This window comes from Monodelphis domestica, chromosome 1 (assembly GCF_027887165.1).
Source record: "Monodelphis domestica isolate mMonDom1 chromosome 1, mMonDom1.pri, whole genome shotgun sequence".
Taxonomy (NCBI): Eukaryota; Metazoa; Chordata; class Mammalia; order Didelphimorphia; family Didelphidae; genus Monodelphis; species Monodelphis domestica.
Window position 1 is genome coordinate 29,649,321 of NC_077227.1, and position 14,830 is coordinate 29,664,150.

The window sequence follows — 14,830 nt, forward strand, 5'->3', positions numbered from 1 at the left end:
AACAATACTACACATAAACTCAATTGATTTATTCCCTCTGATTGTTAAAACTGAATCCACACAGATTTGTTATGGGACTCAAATAAGATATTTCCTGCAAAATTCCTGGGAAATTTTAAAGTCTATATAAATGTCGGTGATTATTAGCATCATCTTCTTCATCTAATTTATAGGGGATACCATTTTGAAGGTTGTCAGAGACAACATTAACAATTTTTAATGGAGAGTGCAAGTACTCCATGCCCAATAACTCAATCCTAAAGATGTATTTTACAAGTCTAATGTGTCTACATCTGTAAAAAAATGAAAATCCATAGTTATTGACTCACTATTATATACAAATTTGACATACAATATAGGTCATTTGAAGAGTTTTATGTGACTTAAAGATTCTTCTTTTTACAAAGGACCTTATCACAAGGTTCTTTGAAACAATAAAGTTCCTGGTGGATATAATAATAATGTATTATATACGTCATTAGCATTCTTTAGAGGAAAGAAACCAAGAGTTGGAGTCATACATGCTGGATTTAAATTCTTGTTTCTCCTCTTACTAACTTACTAATTGTGTAATCACGAGGCATTTCTGGACCTCCATTTCCTCACCAGTAATTAGGGTATTAGCCATTAAGGTCACTTCCAGCTCTAAATCTACCATGTAATTTTCCCCCTTGAGTGAATTCATTGAAAAAGGATAGGAAAACTTAATGTTCCAATATTACGATTCAATTTTTAAGAATTCTGTTCAAATATATGATCTGGAAAGGAAGGAGGATTGTAATATTGCAAGAATAAGGAAGAGTCATAACTGGGAATGTCAACAACTAGGGTAAGTTCAATTGATGGGAGGGCAGGAAAGGGTAGGGGTATAAGGCAGGGCCACTCTTATATATGGTTGAGATATATAAGGCATGGGAATTGTGAAAGTTCAGGAGGTCAAGGTACTAGAAAGTCAATGTGTTAAACAACAACAACAACAACAATTGGATAGATTAGACTTTAGGCCAGGAACCAGTTATTGAAGAGGACAAGAAAGAATTTCAGGACCTAGAGATGAAAGGAAAAAAGGGATCTGGAAGAGATAGGGTTAACTATTATGAAGATGGGGTCAACTTTCCCCTGCCCATTTTTAGATTTAATCACCAAAAGCATATACACCCCACTTATCCTTAAGTAGGGGAGGTCTGTGACCCATGTGTGGGAAAGTAAGTGACAAATCAGAACCCACTGACTGCTCCCTAGGCAGTCCTAAGAAAATTTATAGACTATAAATTGGTCCATGAAAAAGTGGAAGGAAGTCACAGGTAGTGATGAAAGGAATGGAATGGTCTTTAAAAGTGGCACGAACTTCCTATGACAAGGCTGGAACCTTCGACTTGATGCTAGAGGAGCACTGAGGACCTCAAATAGCTTTTCTATTTTCTATTAGAACTACCTCTCCGATGAGTGAAAAAGGATGACTCCTTTCCCTGGCCTGTTCTGGAGACACTAGCCTCTGGGGGGACTCCTCATCCTGGAGGAGGCCTCATGGCTGAAACCCTTTTTTAATTTACCTCCGGGACCCCTTTTCTGGGGCCTCTTAAGCCCTACCTGGTTCATACCAGGCAGGAATAAACATCTACTCTCTCTCTCTCTGATTTTCTTACTTTCACTTTCTCTTTTTGTAAATAAATTGCCATAAAAAATCATTTGGAATTGAGTAATAATTCCTGATGACTATACTCTTATAAATTTAGTCCAACCTTTTCATTTTAACCCCTTATATTCTGGCCCTTTCACTCTAGAAGCAGCTACTGAGTGATGGTGACAGAGTGGGTCTGAGTGTGTCAGTGGGGGAACAAGGAGTATGATAATCTCTCCTTCTGGCCTTGGGTGCCATGAGGTATGAGAGAAGAGGTCAGCCTCCAAGCCAGTAACAAGAGATGTGGTGTCTTTGAGAGAAAGCTGGGATTCAGAGAGCATGATGGGTCAGTGAGAATATCTAGGATCATAGATTTTGAGCTGGAAGGAAATTTCTATGGGGACATTTAGTACAACCCTCTCATTTACACATGAGGAAACTGAGGTCCAGAGGCTGTAAATTACTTGAAAAGTGCTTATTCAGGATTTCAAATTCAGGAACTCTTATCTAAATCCACTGATCTCTTTTTAATACCACAATTGGAAAGCCATCCAGAGGCAAGTGGAAATGAGGGTCAAGGAGAATGGGCATTTGAAAGAGAACTAATATTGAGTTTATAGACCTATCAACTGGAAAAGGAAGGCAGGGTCTTTGGTGAGCAGGACAATAAAGAGTGTCAAGCTCATGTCATATGATGATCTATTACAATTGAAGATGTTTAGCCAAAGAAGACTAGGGTAGACATGATAGTTGTCTTATAGTATATAAAAAGTGACCATGTGGAGTAAACTTTATATTGGCTCTATTTGATCCCAGAAGGCATAACCAGGAGGAATGAGAAATGGTAGGTTGGGAGTGGAAGGTGGAAGAAAGTGGTAGAGTGAAGAAAGGGAGTTGCAATTAATCGTTTTAAGTCTTCCTAATGTGGGAACTGTCCATTTGCTTCACTGATTGATTCCCATAAAATGGCATTATGGAACCCTCTTCATAATATTGATGGAAGGACATGAACAAGAGTTGGAAAGGAAAAGAAGGCAAATTTGAGTGGTTATTTGAACCCTAATGGGGACTGTCCATATAGATGAGACCACAGACCCATTAAAGTACTGACACAAATATTTTAAAACATAATTGCAGGGGCACCTAGGTGGCTCAATAGATTGAGAGCCAGGCTGGGAGACAGGGTTCCTGTGTTCAAATGTGGCCTACTTTCTAGCAGACAAATCACTCCCATGTCCTAGCCCTAACTGCTTTTCTGCCTTGGAACTAATAAAAAGTATTGATTCTAAGACAGAAGATAAAGGGCTAAAATATGTATGTGCATACATATAATTGTGTTTCTCAGAATACCGCATCAAAGATAAAAGAGTATTTTAGATGGAATATTCATATACATAAGAAAATATTTTTTCATTCTGTTGCCCATTTTGGTCCATTTCTTTCTCCATTCCTTTGGAGTGAGCATGCCTGCTGATTTCCATGTGCTTCCTACCTGGATTATGAGGGGTTCTAGTAGCTTCTCCACTGTATGTGTCTGAATCTGAAGGTCCTGAGGATTCATTTTCAGTTGGATTGGTGTCTCAGCTGACATTCTGCCTGTGTAGAAAGACAAAAATAGACACACAATTATAAGTGAGTCAAAATCATTTCTAGAGGACAGGGCCAAGCTTAGGCAGAATCATAGAGGTGATCAAGTTTCTCATTAGTAGCACTTTCCCATTAATCCCACCCTCTCAACTCAATTCAACCCAACTCAACAAATATGTGTTATGTACCCGCTAATAGAAAAGTGAAGCAAAGAATTTCCATGGTTTTAACCCCACCCTGAGTTATTTTAGGTTCAAGCAGGACTGAGCTAGTAAATGGTAAAACAACCAGTTCTTAGGAAAGAAAAATGTACATATGACACACTTCTAAGTTTAATCTACATTAACATTTTATCCATCCCTTCCTAAAGTTTAGACAATCAATAAAATAATAAATCAAGACTTGATTTATAACACTTGCCTATTTCAAAGATATAAATGCTCACACTGAAGATTTAACAATTGGTTCTTAGCATCGATGAGAGCTTACTTCCCTGGATAAGGGGAAGCATTTCTCTTTCCTAACACATAAACTTTTGGACCTTCAGTTCCATTCAGTTTATGAATCATCTATGTGGGCATTCTCTCCAAAAGTACAGATCACAATATCTTCTGTGTGACCTTTATCTGAGTCCTCTTGGAAATCTATCAAAAGGCATCCACCCTCCATGCTGGACATCTTCTTCTATATCTCTTAACAGTGTAATAATACTAACAGAACATGGTGTCTCTCCATTGATTTTCTCTAGCTCTGACTATAAGATGGTGGATCCTCCTCCTCTTGTGACCAGCAACCACTTGGATAATTTTTACAGTTCTTTATAAGCACAGCATTATAACTAACCCACTGTATCCTCCTTGAGCAGTTGTCAGTCTGCAAGTATTAACTGAGTATTTAGTGCTAGGCCCTGTGGATACGAAATCAAAAGTCAAAAGCTTAGTATGCCCCCTCAAGAAGCTCCCATTCTAATTTAAGAGACAGCATGTTTTTTTTTAAATACTGAATAAAGTCACTTAGCCCCCATTTCCTAGCCTTGGAGCCAATACACAGCATTGACTCTAAGACAGAAGGTAAGGGTTTTACCCTACACCTATACTATATACATGAGATATAGAGCCAATTTCATTGAGAAGGCACTGACTGGGGAGGGTGGGGAAGGATAGTCTAGGAAAGATGCTTTTCAGAAAATACCTTCCCTTTATCCTTAAAACAACTTCAGAGATTATGGTAAAGAACTGACTATAGCATTAAAAAAGTAACATATGGTATTCATATTGCAAAAAGTACCAAAAAAAACAAGCAAGTTCTAGTCAAACCTAGTAAATGATAATATATAATTTGCAAATATGCATGTATTATTTGTATATATAAACTGATGATTTTCCAGTATCCTCTCCTAAGCCTGGTTAAAAGGATTTTGCTCAATATATAATAATTTAATTGGATATAATTCAATATGGTATATTATATAATTGATATGATATATATGATATGATATAATATAGTAAGACATGTTATAAGATATCAGAGCAGAGCATACCATAATATAATATAATGATACATGAATGCATGTATACTATGCTCATATAGGGGAAACCTAATATACTGGCTATAGAATTAGCCTTAAAACCAAGGAAGACATTGGTTAAAGCTTTGCCTTTGACACAAACTGGTTGTGTGTTCTTGAACAAGTTACTTAAACTCTCTCTGCTCTAAGCAACTCTGAGATCGTACATTGCAGAGAAGGTGCTGGCATATCGGTGAAGGGAATTTTTTCACCTGAATTAAACTCTGTATGAAATCATAACTCAATTTCTATCCCAATAGATTGATACTGTCTCCAAGAACAACTAGCAATTGGTGTAATACCAGGAATGAGAAATTAGGAGATTTCATATGTTTAGGGCACCACAGCAATCTATTTTATTTTTCAACCCTTTGCCTTCCATCTTAGAATCAATTCTGTGTGTTGGTTCCAAGGCAGAAGAGTGGTAAGGGTTAGGCAATGAGGGTTAAGTGACTTGTCCAAGGTCACACAGCTCTGAAGTGTATGAGGCCAGATTTGAACCCAGGACCCCTAAAGAGGCCTGGCTCTCAATCCACTGAGCCACTTAGCTGCCCTCAAGTGCTATATTTTTTAAAGGATGTTGATAAGCTGGAGAATATTCAAAGAACAACTAAAGAGGTGGAGAGGATTGAGTTCGTGGTACATGAAGACTTGCTGGAGAAACTGAAGATGCTTCTCTTATAGTAGAGAAGATTTAGCAGGGGAATTGATAGTATTTGAAAAGAGCTATCAGGTTGTATGAAAGGACTAGAATTAGTCTTTTAGACTAGACTAATTAGAAGACTTGAGGTGAATCTTGAAGGAAACCAGGGATTCCAAGAGGCACATGATGAGAAGAGAAGGGGCTGTTCCAGGCATGAGAGGTAGCCAATACAAAGACCTCGAGATGAGAAATGGAGTAGTATTGTGAATAAGGAAGAGCTAGTCAACCCATATTATGACATCCCCTTTGTGTGTCAATCTCTGTGCAAGTGATATAATTGGAGAAAATGTACACCGAAAAGAAGGTCAGTTGGTCATGTTGAAACACAGTTGACAGGAGATGGACAGCCCAAGTGCTATGATTCAGAATGCTCAAAGAGCCATAATGAAATCTACAGAACATTAGGTAGACCCTCTACATAGTATGTATAGGAGAACAGGAATCATAAAAGGAGCATACAGAATAAGAAGGCACAGATGAGACCACAAATCCTTCCCGTGGCTAGTTTCCTGTGGTGTCACAAAATCCAATAAAGTTCCACATTCAGGCATTAAGGCCTCTTCCCTCTCCCATAGTTCATTCATACTCCTTTTCATTGGCTCTCTTTTAGACACTGGAAGTATGCTCCTTTTGTAGTCACATGATGAAAATGCAGGAGACATCTTCAAGGAGTCCATAGATCTCACCATGGGGGAAAGAAAAGGGGAGGGAGATTTAATTTGATCTGTGTCATCTGGCTTTGTTTAATGATTTTTTCTTGTTACAAAGGAGAGTACAAAGAATCATATATTTGGACCTGGAAAGCACCTTACAGGCCACTGAATCCACTGCTTTCATTTTAAGAGACAACACTAAAGCTCAGAAGAATTACATGATATTGTTCTCCTGGTTCTCCTCCTACATCTATGATCGCTTTTCATTCTCCTTTCCTGGATCTTCATTTATAGCATGCCTACTATCCAGGGAAACCACCACCAACCCCCGCCTGGTTCTATCCTAGGCTCTCTTTTCTTCTCTCTCTATACTACTTCACTTGGGGAATCTCATCAGTTCTCATGTATTAAATTATCTTCTCCATGTTGAGCTCCTCAAATTTATTTATCTTTCTTCTGGCTTCTATCTTTGTATCTCTAACTAGTCTATTGATTATCTCTAACTGGACATTTCATACGTACCTCAAACTAAACATGTTCAAAACTGAACTTATAGGGGCAGCAAGGTGGTTCAGTAGATAGAGCACCAGTCCTAGTGTCAGACAAAACTAGATTCAAATCTGGCCTCAGACATTTGCTAATTGTGTGACCTTGGGCAAGTCATTTACCACCATTTGCCTAGCCCTTCCCCTCTGTCTTAGAGTTGTTACTTAAGACAGAAGGGAAGGATTTTTTGAAAACTGAACTCATTCTATTTTCCTTGAAAACCCTAGTCTTCCTAACTTTTCTATTAATGTTGAAGATATACCTATCAATGCATAATATCCCTTTTATATCTCCATTTTCTCCTCTGACACTGCCACCACCTTGAAGTAGTTCCTCACTACTTCATATCTGGATTGGGGCACTAGGCTTCTGGTTGGTCGCCTATATCAGACCCCTCCCTAACCCAATCGATCCCCCATTCAGCTATCAAATTAATCTTACTTAAGTTCAGGTCTGACTACATCATCCCCTCATTCAATTGCCTCCAGTATCAAATATAAAGTACTTAAAGTCCTTCAGAACTTGGCTCCCTCCTCCATTTTCAACCTGACTCCACTCCACAAATTCAATTATCTAATATTACTAATACATTTGCCATCCTTCTATCTCATGGTTCCATAAATTTTCACTGGCTAAAAGTCTCTCCCACCTCATCTCTGCCTCCTGACTTCCCTAGCTTCCTTCAGATCTCAACTAAAATCCCACCTCCTACAAGAAGTCTTCCCCAATTTACCTTAATGCCTCCCTTCTGAGATTATCTCCAATTCATCATATACATAGCTTGTTTGTGTGTGGTTTTTTGCATGTTGTCTCTCTCATTAGTCCATGAGCTCTAGAGAGCAAGAACTGATTTTGCCTTTGTCTGTATCCCCAGGACTTAGCACAGTAGCTGGCACATGGTAGCTGCTTAATAAATATTTGTTGACTTGTACATAATCACATAGCTAGTAAATGTCAGAGGCAGAATTTGAACCCATATCTTCTTGACCAACATTCTATCTATTTTGCCATGTTGCCTCCCATATGATTCTTCTGAGAGTTGGGGCTGACTATATATCCATAAATAACTGGTAGTTTTTCAAATTATCTATAAAACTTTTAAAATCAAAATTATTATTACTAAACTAATCTCCTTTGGTGGAATTTGGTGGATTCACTGTTGATGGAATTAAGCCAGCTCCCAGGAACATTTCTTGGGTTAATATAGTCTTGATGACTCTCCCTTTGACTCTTTTCAGCCCCTTCTCAACATTACTTCCATCCTCCAAGGATCCAGGATTTTATCAATAGACCTATGCCCTTCAATGACACAGATGACACTCCTTTCTTTATACCTTGGATTACCAGTTTCAAGAAGGACTGTGACAGATAAGTTCACCACCCCAAGTCAACTCTTTCAAGACTTAACAGTCTAGTCTATTAATGTAAAATGGAGATTTGAACTCTAGACTTCAATCCCCAGAAGTCCTTGGTACTTCCCAGAATTCCCTATAATCTCACCTGAGTCCCCACCTGGGCGAGATCACAATTTGTATTTAAACTGGCTGTAATGCCTACTTCAGCCGCTCTCTCTTCCTCTACTCAGAGATTGCAACATGTAGTAAGTAGGCTGTGAATGGGCTAATCAGCCTAGACATGTGGTTTATTATTTTGTATCCTTAATAAACTTCATAAAATATAATATTTCTATCAGTAGAGACTAATTTAATTTTTACATTACAAATGGTGGAAATCCAACATTCATCCATACGCAACGCCTTTCTAGCTTAGTAGTACCTTAGTAGTGTCACCTGTGCTTGTTTCCCCTAAGACTTCCTTCAAGAACTTAAGGTCACCTCTATGTCAAACAGAAGCATCAGATGACTTCCTATTTGGATACTCCCATAGGACCCTTTCTGCTTCAGGTTTGCCAAGAACCAACAAACTGTATAACAAGATAAGCTGGCAATCGTAACCTCAGAATCACACAATCATACACACAAAGAAAGAGAACATATAGAGATATATACAGCCACATTTGAATGTGTGTATACATCTGCCTGGTTTTTTACTGTCTACCTTCCTAGTGATAGATTCTTCCAATTAAACTGAGCCAAGACTGCTGGTGTTCATTTGCCCTGTGATCATGGGGACAGTAAATGGAAGGCATTGCGAAATTCTATAATAAGAAGCCTATAAAGGAAGTAGGATAACACTCTGTCTGAAGAACTCCCAACAGATCCATGTAGACACATCTTGGAGGAACATAGATTTTTAATAAAAGATTTTGAAATAGGTCTGCAAAAGCCCATTGATCTCCAGGAATGTGGAACTAAGGGGAATGGACAATTAAAAGGAAAGAAATCATTGAGCATTTTTACAGAGCCTTGTGCCTTCTGGAAATGAAGGCTTTTCTGTCAAGAATCAGAAAGAGACCGAAGTCACCATGGCTTCTCCTGGTCCATTAATTCACATCCACTGAAAGGGGCTGTTTAGAAGTGAAATGTCCCATGGCAAAGACTTACAAAGCAGAAAGCAGAGAAGTCCTGTTTAGAAGTGAAATTACAAAGCAGAAAGCAGAGAAGTCCTTGAAGGACCTAGATTCTACAGGACGATTGGACTTCGAAGAAACTGTTTCTCTCCCAAGTCAAATCCAGTTGGGACCCATTAGAATCACTTGGAATAGGTGTAAAACTGGTTTGAACCAGTTTGAACTAGTTTAGACTGGTCCCAACTATATTGAATCACTTGGAACTGGGTCCCAACTGATTTATATCAGAGAGAACCAGTCTGAATCAACTTGGAAAAAAAAAAACTGTCAGAGCCAGAACAACCATTCAGAAGCAGTTCAGGCCTTAGGACCAACTGGTAGTTGATTTTGGTGGTTTTGTTCAACAATATTGGTTGCAAATAAAATGGGAGCCAATAGTTAATAGGCTTCAAATGGCAGAACATTGTAAGCTAATTCATATTAAGTTCAACATCTGAAAAACACATACATCCAGTATAATGAGAAAGGAAACAGTGCTTGGGAAGAACACTGGCTCAGAAATTAAAGGACCTGGGTTCAAATGCCAGTTCTGTTACTTAGTACTCTTATGACCCTGGGCTCATCACTTAACCTCTGTAGGCAACAGTTTCTGCATCTATAAATCTGGGAAATGTTGAGCAGATGATCTCTTCAAATCCTTCTGGCTCTAAATCAATCATTTGTAATGAATAGTAGAAAATCTAGGGGCAGCTAGGTAGCACATTGGATAGAGCACCAGGCCTGATGTTGGAGGGACCTGGGTTCAAGTTTGACCTCAGAAACTTCTTCTTTTTTTTTAAACCCTTACCTTCCATCTTGGAGTCAATACTGCATATTGGCTCCAAGGCAGAAGAGTGGTAAGGGCTAGGCAATGGGGGTTAAGTGACTTGCCCAGGGTCACACAGCTGGGAAGTGTCTGAGGCCAGATTTGAACCTAGGACCTCCCATCTCTAGGCCCGGCTCTCAATCCACTGAGCTACCCAGCTTCCCCCATCTCAGAAACTTCTTAGCTGTGTGACCTTGGGCAAATCACTTAACCTAGAACTGATACTAAGATAGAAAGTTGAGGTTTAAAAAGAAACTACATTTGCATTTGTCCTCAGGTTTGTGTCCTTTCTTTTCATTGTTTATATATGTATTTTTTTAGCTAAAATCAACCAAAGATCTCCCTATATGGCTACATTGTTTTCTTTAGATGGCCCTCCCATATTATTTCTCATTGGGAATATTGAACACTAGAATGAGAGGATTTCATCTTTTAAGAGCCACCCATCCATCAAACCATCTTTCCACTTGGGCATTAGGTGATATTCTTAATAGCTGGCATTCATCTCATATTGATGGGCACCACTTTTATAAATCAAGCTAAAAACAATGATGTTAACCCTCCTAATCCACAGAAATCTTTTGAAAGATCTTTGATTCTTTTGAGAAGGTCCCAGAATTCCAAATAAAGGATATATACCAGTGGTGACCAATACACTTAATGGAAATATTCTGGGTCAATTTATTGGGTCTGAATCCTCAAAAATAATTTGCCATTCCAGAATGTTGGAACACCAAGTGCAGAGCACTGCGTTAGATTTTTGGATTCTCAATTTTAGAATAAAAATGGAAAATTTTAAATATGTCAGAATTCAAACACAAAAGCATCCTAGAAATATCTTTTTCAAACCACAACCTTGTTATAAATTCATAGACTGGCATTATTTTAAAGAGACAAAATTGAATTCACCAGAAAATATATACATACACATACGCACATACATACACACATGTATATACACATTGAACTCTATAAGTCTTGAAAACAAGACCAGTCAAATTTAATTAAGAAAAAAGATATTCTATAAGAGTGAATTATGTAAGCAAAGGGCCTATGCTCACTGGTGATTTTTTTTAGTCATGCTATACAAAATTCAACTTTTTTCCATCACCTAAACAATAATACCAAAAGTAATAAAGAGCTTCCTGGGTTCCACTTAAGGCAATACCAAATAAAACATGGAAGCATAATTACATTTAAATCTTATACCAAGACCATCTTCCCAAGGCAGGTCAGCATAGCCTAGCCTAGTGGAACAGAGAACCCTGTTCTTGGAGTCAGAGAGATCTGGAATAGAATATTACATGCCTCCCACCCTATGGAAACTTATCAGACAGGAATAAGTCCTCCGGCAAGTCACTTACCCTCTCTGAACCTCAGTTTCCACATCTGTAAAATGATCATGACAATAGTATCTACTTTGGGGTTTTTAGGATCAAAGAAATACACAAAAGACTCAGAAACACTAAAGTGCCACAAATGTCAGCTATTATTATGAATGGCCAATTTTAGCATCAAAAGAAAAGACAAAGTTTCGGTAGGTATTTTGTTTCTTTTTCAATTAAAGTCAGGGAAAAATAATTTTCATTTTGAATGCCAGAATTTTCACATAAAGATCTGATCATCCTCCAGGTAAGATCAGAGTTTAAATGCTTAGCAGAGTTGAGATTGCACTGTTTTAAATAAGGAGAGGAAGGATTCCTTCTTTTGGGGGTTTGGTTTTTCAGTTTGCTTGTTTGTTTATTTGTTTGTTTGTTTTTGTTTTAGAAAATGCTAAGTCTTTTTCTGAATCTCTCCAGACTAGGGTAAACATTTAAATTTTCAACTGAGGCAGGCAGGAAAGGACAGAAGTATAGGATATTTCTGGCACTGCCTTTTCTCTCCCCAGTACTCCATACTCATATGAAAATGATACCATCACTGAAGTGCTGTAAAATTGCATTTAAAATTCCTTCTCCCCAATCTTGTGGCCATCACCCTAGGCCAGGTTGTCATCACTTTGAAATAGGCTCCAACTTGGTTTCCTTAATTCCAGTTTCTCCTCTGTTGAATCCTGCTTCAAGAGTGCTGCCAAACTAATATTCCTAAAATATGTCTAATTATCCCATTCCCTTATTGAAAAATCCTCAGCGATTCTCCATTGCCTCCATTAACTCCACAGTTTGACATATAATCTGGTTCCCATTTCTCCTTTCTGACTTATTTCCCATGATTCTCCCTCATACATCCTACATTCCAGCCAAACTATATGAATTTGTGCTCCTGGATTCACCACTCCATCTCTTATCGCTCTTATCCCATGCTTGGAATACATTTGTGCTTTATGCCTACTTCTTAGAATCTGGATTCTTCTAAGCTTTAAATCAGCTGTCACCCCACTACAGGAAGCCTTTCCCCATTTTTCCAGTAGCTAACACTCAACCGTCTCAATTTGCATTATGTTTACTTATCTCTGTATATATAGTATCTCTGCCATTGTAATAATATTAATAGCTCACCCTCCTATAGTTCTTTGTTCTTTAGTAATAATAATAATAACTAATATCTACATAGCAGATTAAGGTTTTTAAGGTGCTTTATAAATATTATCTCATTTGATCCTCACAACAACCCTGAGCGGGAGGTGCTATTATCCCCATTTTACAGATGAGGAAACTGAGTTAATTGACTTGCCCAGGGCCACATAGCTACTAAAGTCTGAGGTTACATTTGAACTCAGATCTTCCTGACTCCAGGTCCAGCACTCTATCTACTCTCTCATCTAGCTGTCTCTATAAAGTGCATCTCTCACAACCATCCGGTGAGGTAAGTAGTGGCCTTGTGCCTCTTTATTGATCATAAGTTTGTTGCCCAGAAAAGTTCTAACTCCTCTATAGTCACCTAGTAAGTACATACCAGAGCAAAGTACTGAACTCAGGTCTCCTGCCTCTGAGGGCAGCACCTGTTCTGTTACAACAAGCAATAAATTCAATGTAATCTCCTTGAAGGCAAGGACTGCTTTGGTTTTTTATAATTAAATCTCCAACACTTTCCATACTTTCTCCAATACTTTCCATTCAGTAGGTGCTTAATAAATGCTTTTTGCAATTGATTCTGAATAAAGTTGTATGTGTATCATAATAACAATAAAAATAATTCAAGATAGATAGTTATAGAACTGTGTTTAAAAACACTTTCTTCAAAGCAACCCTGTAAGCCATGAATCAAGAAGACTTGGGTTCAAATCCTGCCTCAGAAACTTACTGCTTCCATAGCCTTTGTCAAGACTCTGGACTTCCTTAAGGCTCTGTTTTTCCATCTATACGATGTCATAATAATAACAATAACAATAATAGTTCCTGCCTCACAAATCTGTTGTCTCCAATGAAATAATGTAAAGCATTTTACAAACTTTGAAACATTCTACAAATGGCAACTACTGTTATTGTTGTTATTAGCTTGGTTTTATGGATAAAGGAACTGAGTTTATAGGCTTTTACAAATGCTCAAGAATTCAGTGACAGCAAAGGGCAATGAGACTTTTCTCCAGAAGAAAGCCTATTTTATCTGATCTCAGAGAACTCAAAGAATCTTCTATTGTGTCCTCCCACAAGAGAACAATGACATCCTGATACGTTGTATCAAGATCAAATAACAGAAACAGAGGCAGCAACTGTCTCTTAATAAAGCAACATGACAGTGGTTCCTATAGGAGCCCTGAAGGGCCAATAGCCTGGTCAGGCAGATCAAACATCTGCAGACTTTTCTGAAAGTCTGATTCTGTTTAAGGTGCTGAGTAAAAGAACAGCCCAGGGGAGTGAATTACCATCAACCTTAATTCCAAGCAGAGATCTGCTTTTCCAGTTTTATCTCTGGTCAGTTGACAGAGACATTAGAAGGTAATAAAAGCCCTGCTTATCTGAGTAAAGAAAAGAGAGGAGTCTTTAAAAAAGATTCCTTCTTTTCCCTCAAAGTGACTAAATAAATTGCTGTTGTGTGAAAACTACTTGGGAACTTCAGTTTCCTGTTCTTTCTCATCCCAGCTTTACTCTCTCTTTCAAAGATTGTCCCCAGAGTGCCCTCTTTTCACAAATCAGCTCTCAGAGAGCCAGGCCAGAACATTGCCTCTGCCTTGGTGTGAGCTTTTTGCACCCTGATTTTCTAATCAGTTAAACTCTGTTTAATAGTTTTTCTGCTTTTGAAGAATACAATCCCAGGGGACAGCTGGGTAGCTCAGTGGATTGAGAGCCACTAGAGGTCCTAGGTTCAAATTTGGCCTCAGACACTTCCCAGCTATGTGACCCTGGGCAAGTCACTTGACCCCCATTGCCTAGCCCTTACCACTCTTCTGCCTTGGAGCCAATATACAGTGTTGACTCCAAGACAGAAGGTAAAGGAAAGAGAAAGAGGAAGAAAAGGAGGAGAAGGAGAAGGAGGAGGAAGAAGAAAGAAGAAGAAGAAAAAGAAAAAGAAGAATACAATCTCAGAATCACAGATTATAAGGTGGAAAAGATATCAGAAGCCAACACGTCCCAATATGTTCCTATCAGAGAATCCCCTCTCCAGCCCTCTAGATGACACATAGTCATCTTGTCTTTTCTTTGGACCCTGGCTCCCCAAGGAGGTCATTCCACATTTGAGGCAGCTCTCTTTGTTAGAAAGTTTTTCCTGCCCTTAGGTCTATATGTGCTTCTTTGCTCTTTCTACCCACTAGTCCTAATTCTTTCCTCAGGAAACAACTAGAATGAATCTAATCTCTCTTCCAGGTGATAACCTTCAAAAACTTGAACACAGCTATCATGTTTCCCTTGATACTTCTCTTCTCCAGGCTAAACACTT

At 38.4% G+C, this 14,830-nt stretch overlaps 1 protein-coding gene across 5 annotated transcripts in view; it reads right to left on the reverse strand.

The window, feature by feature from the left end:
* Positions 1–14,830, reverse strand: part of CTNNA3 (catenin alpha 3) — a 2,164,949-nt gene that overhangs the window by 2,116,773 nt on the left and 33,346 nt on the right. For all 5 annotated transcript variants that reach the window (XM_056819226.1, XM_056819225.1, XM_056819230.1 and 2 more), the window contains exon 2: positions 3,114–3,217. In XM_056819226.1, coding sequence (XP_056675204.1) covers positions 3,114–3,212 — 99 coding nt within the window. In that variant the 5' untranslated portion in view covers positions 3,213–3,217. The remainder of the gene's footprint in view (positions 1–3,113; positions 3,218–14,830) is intronic.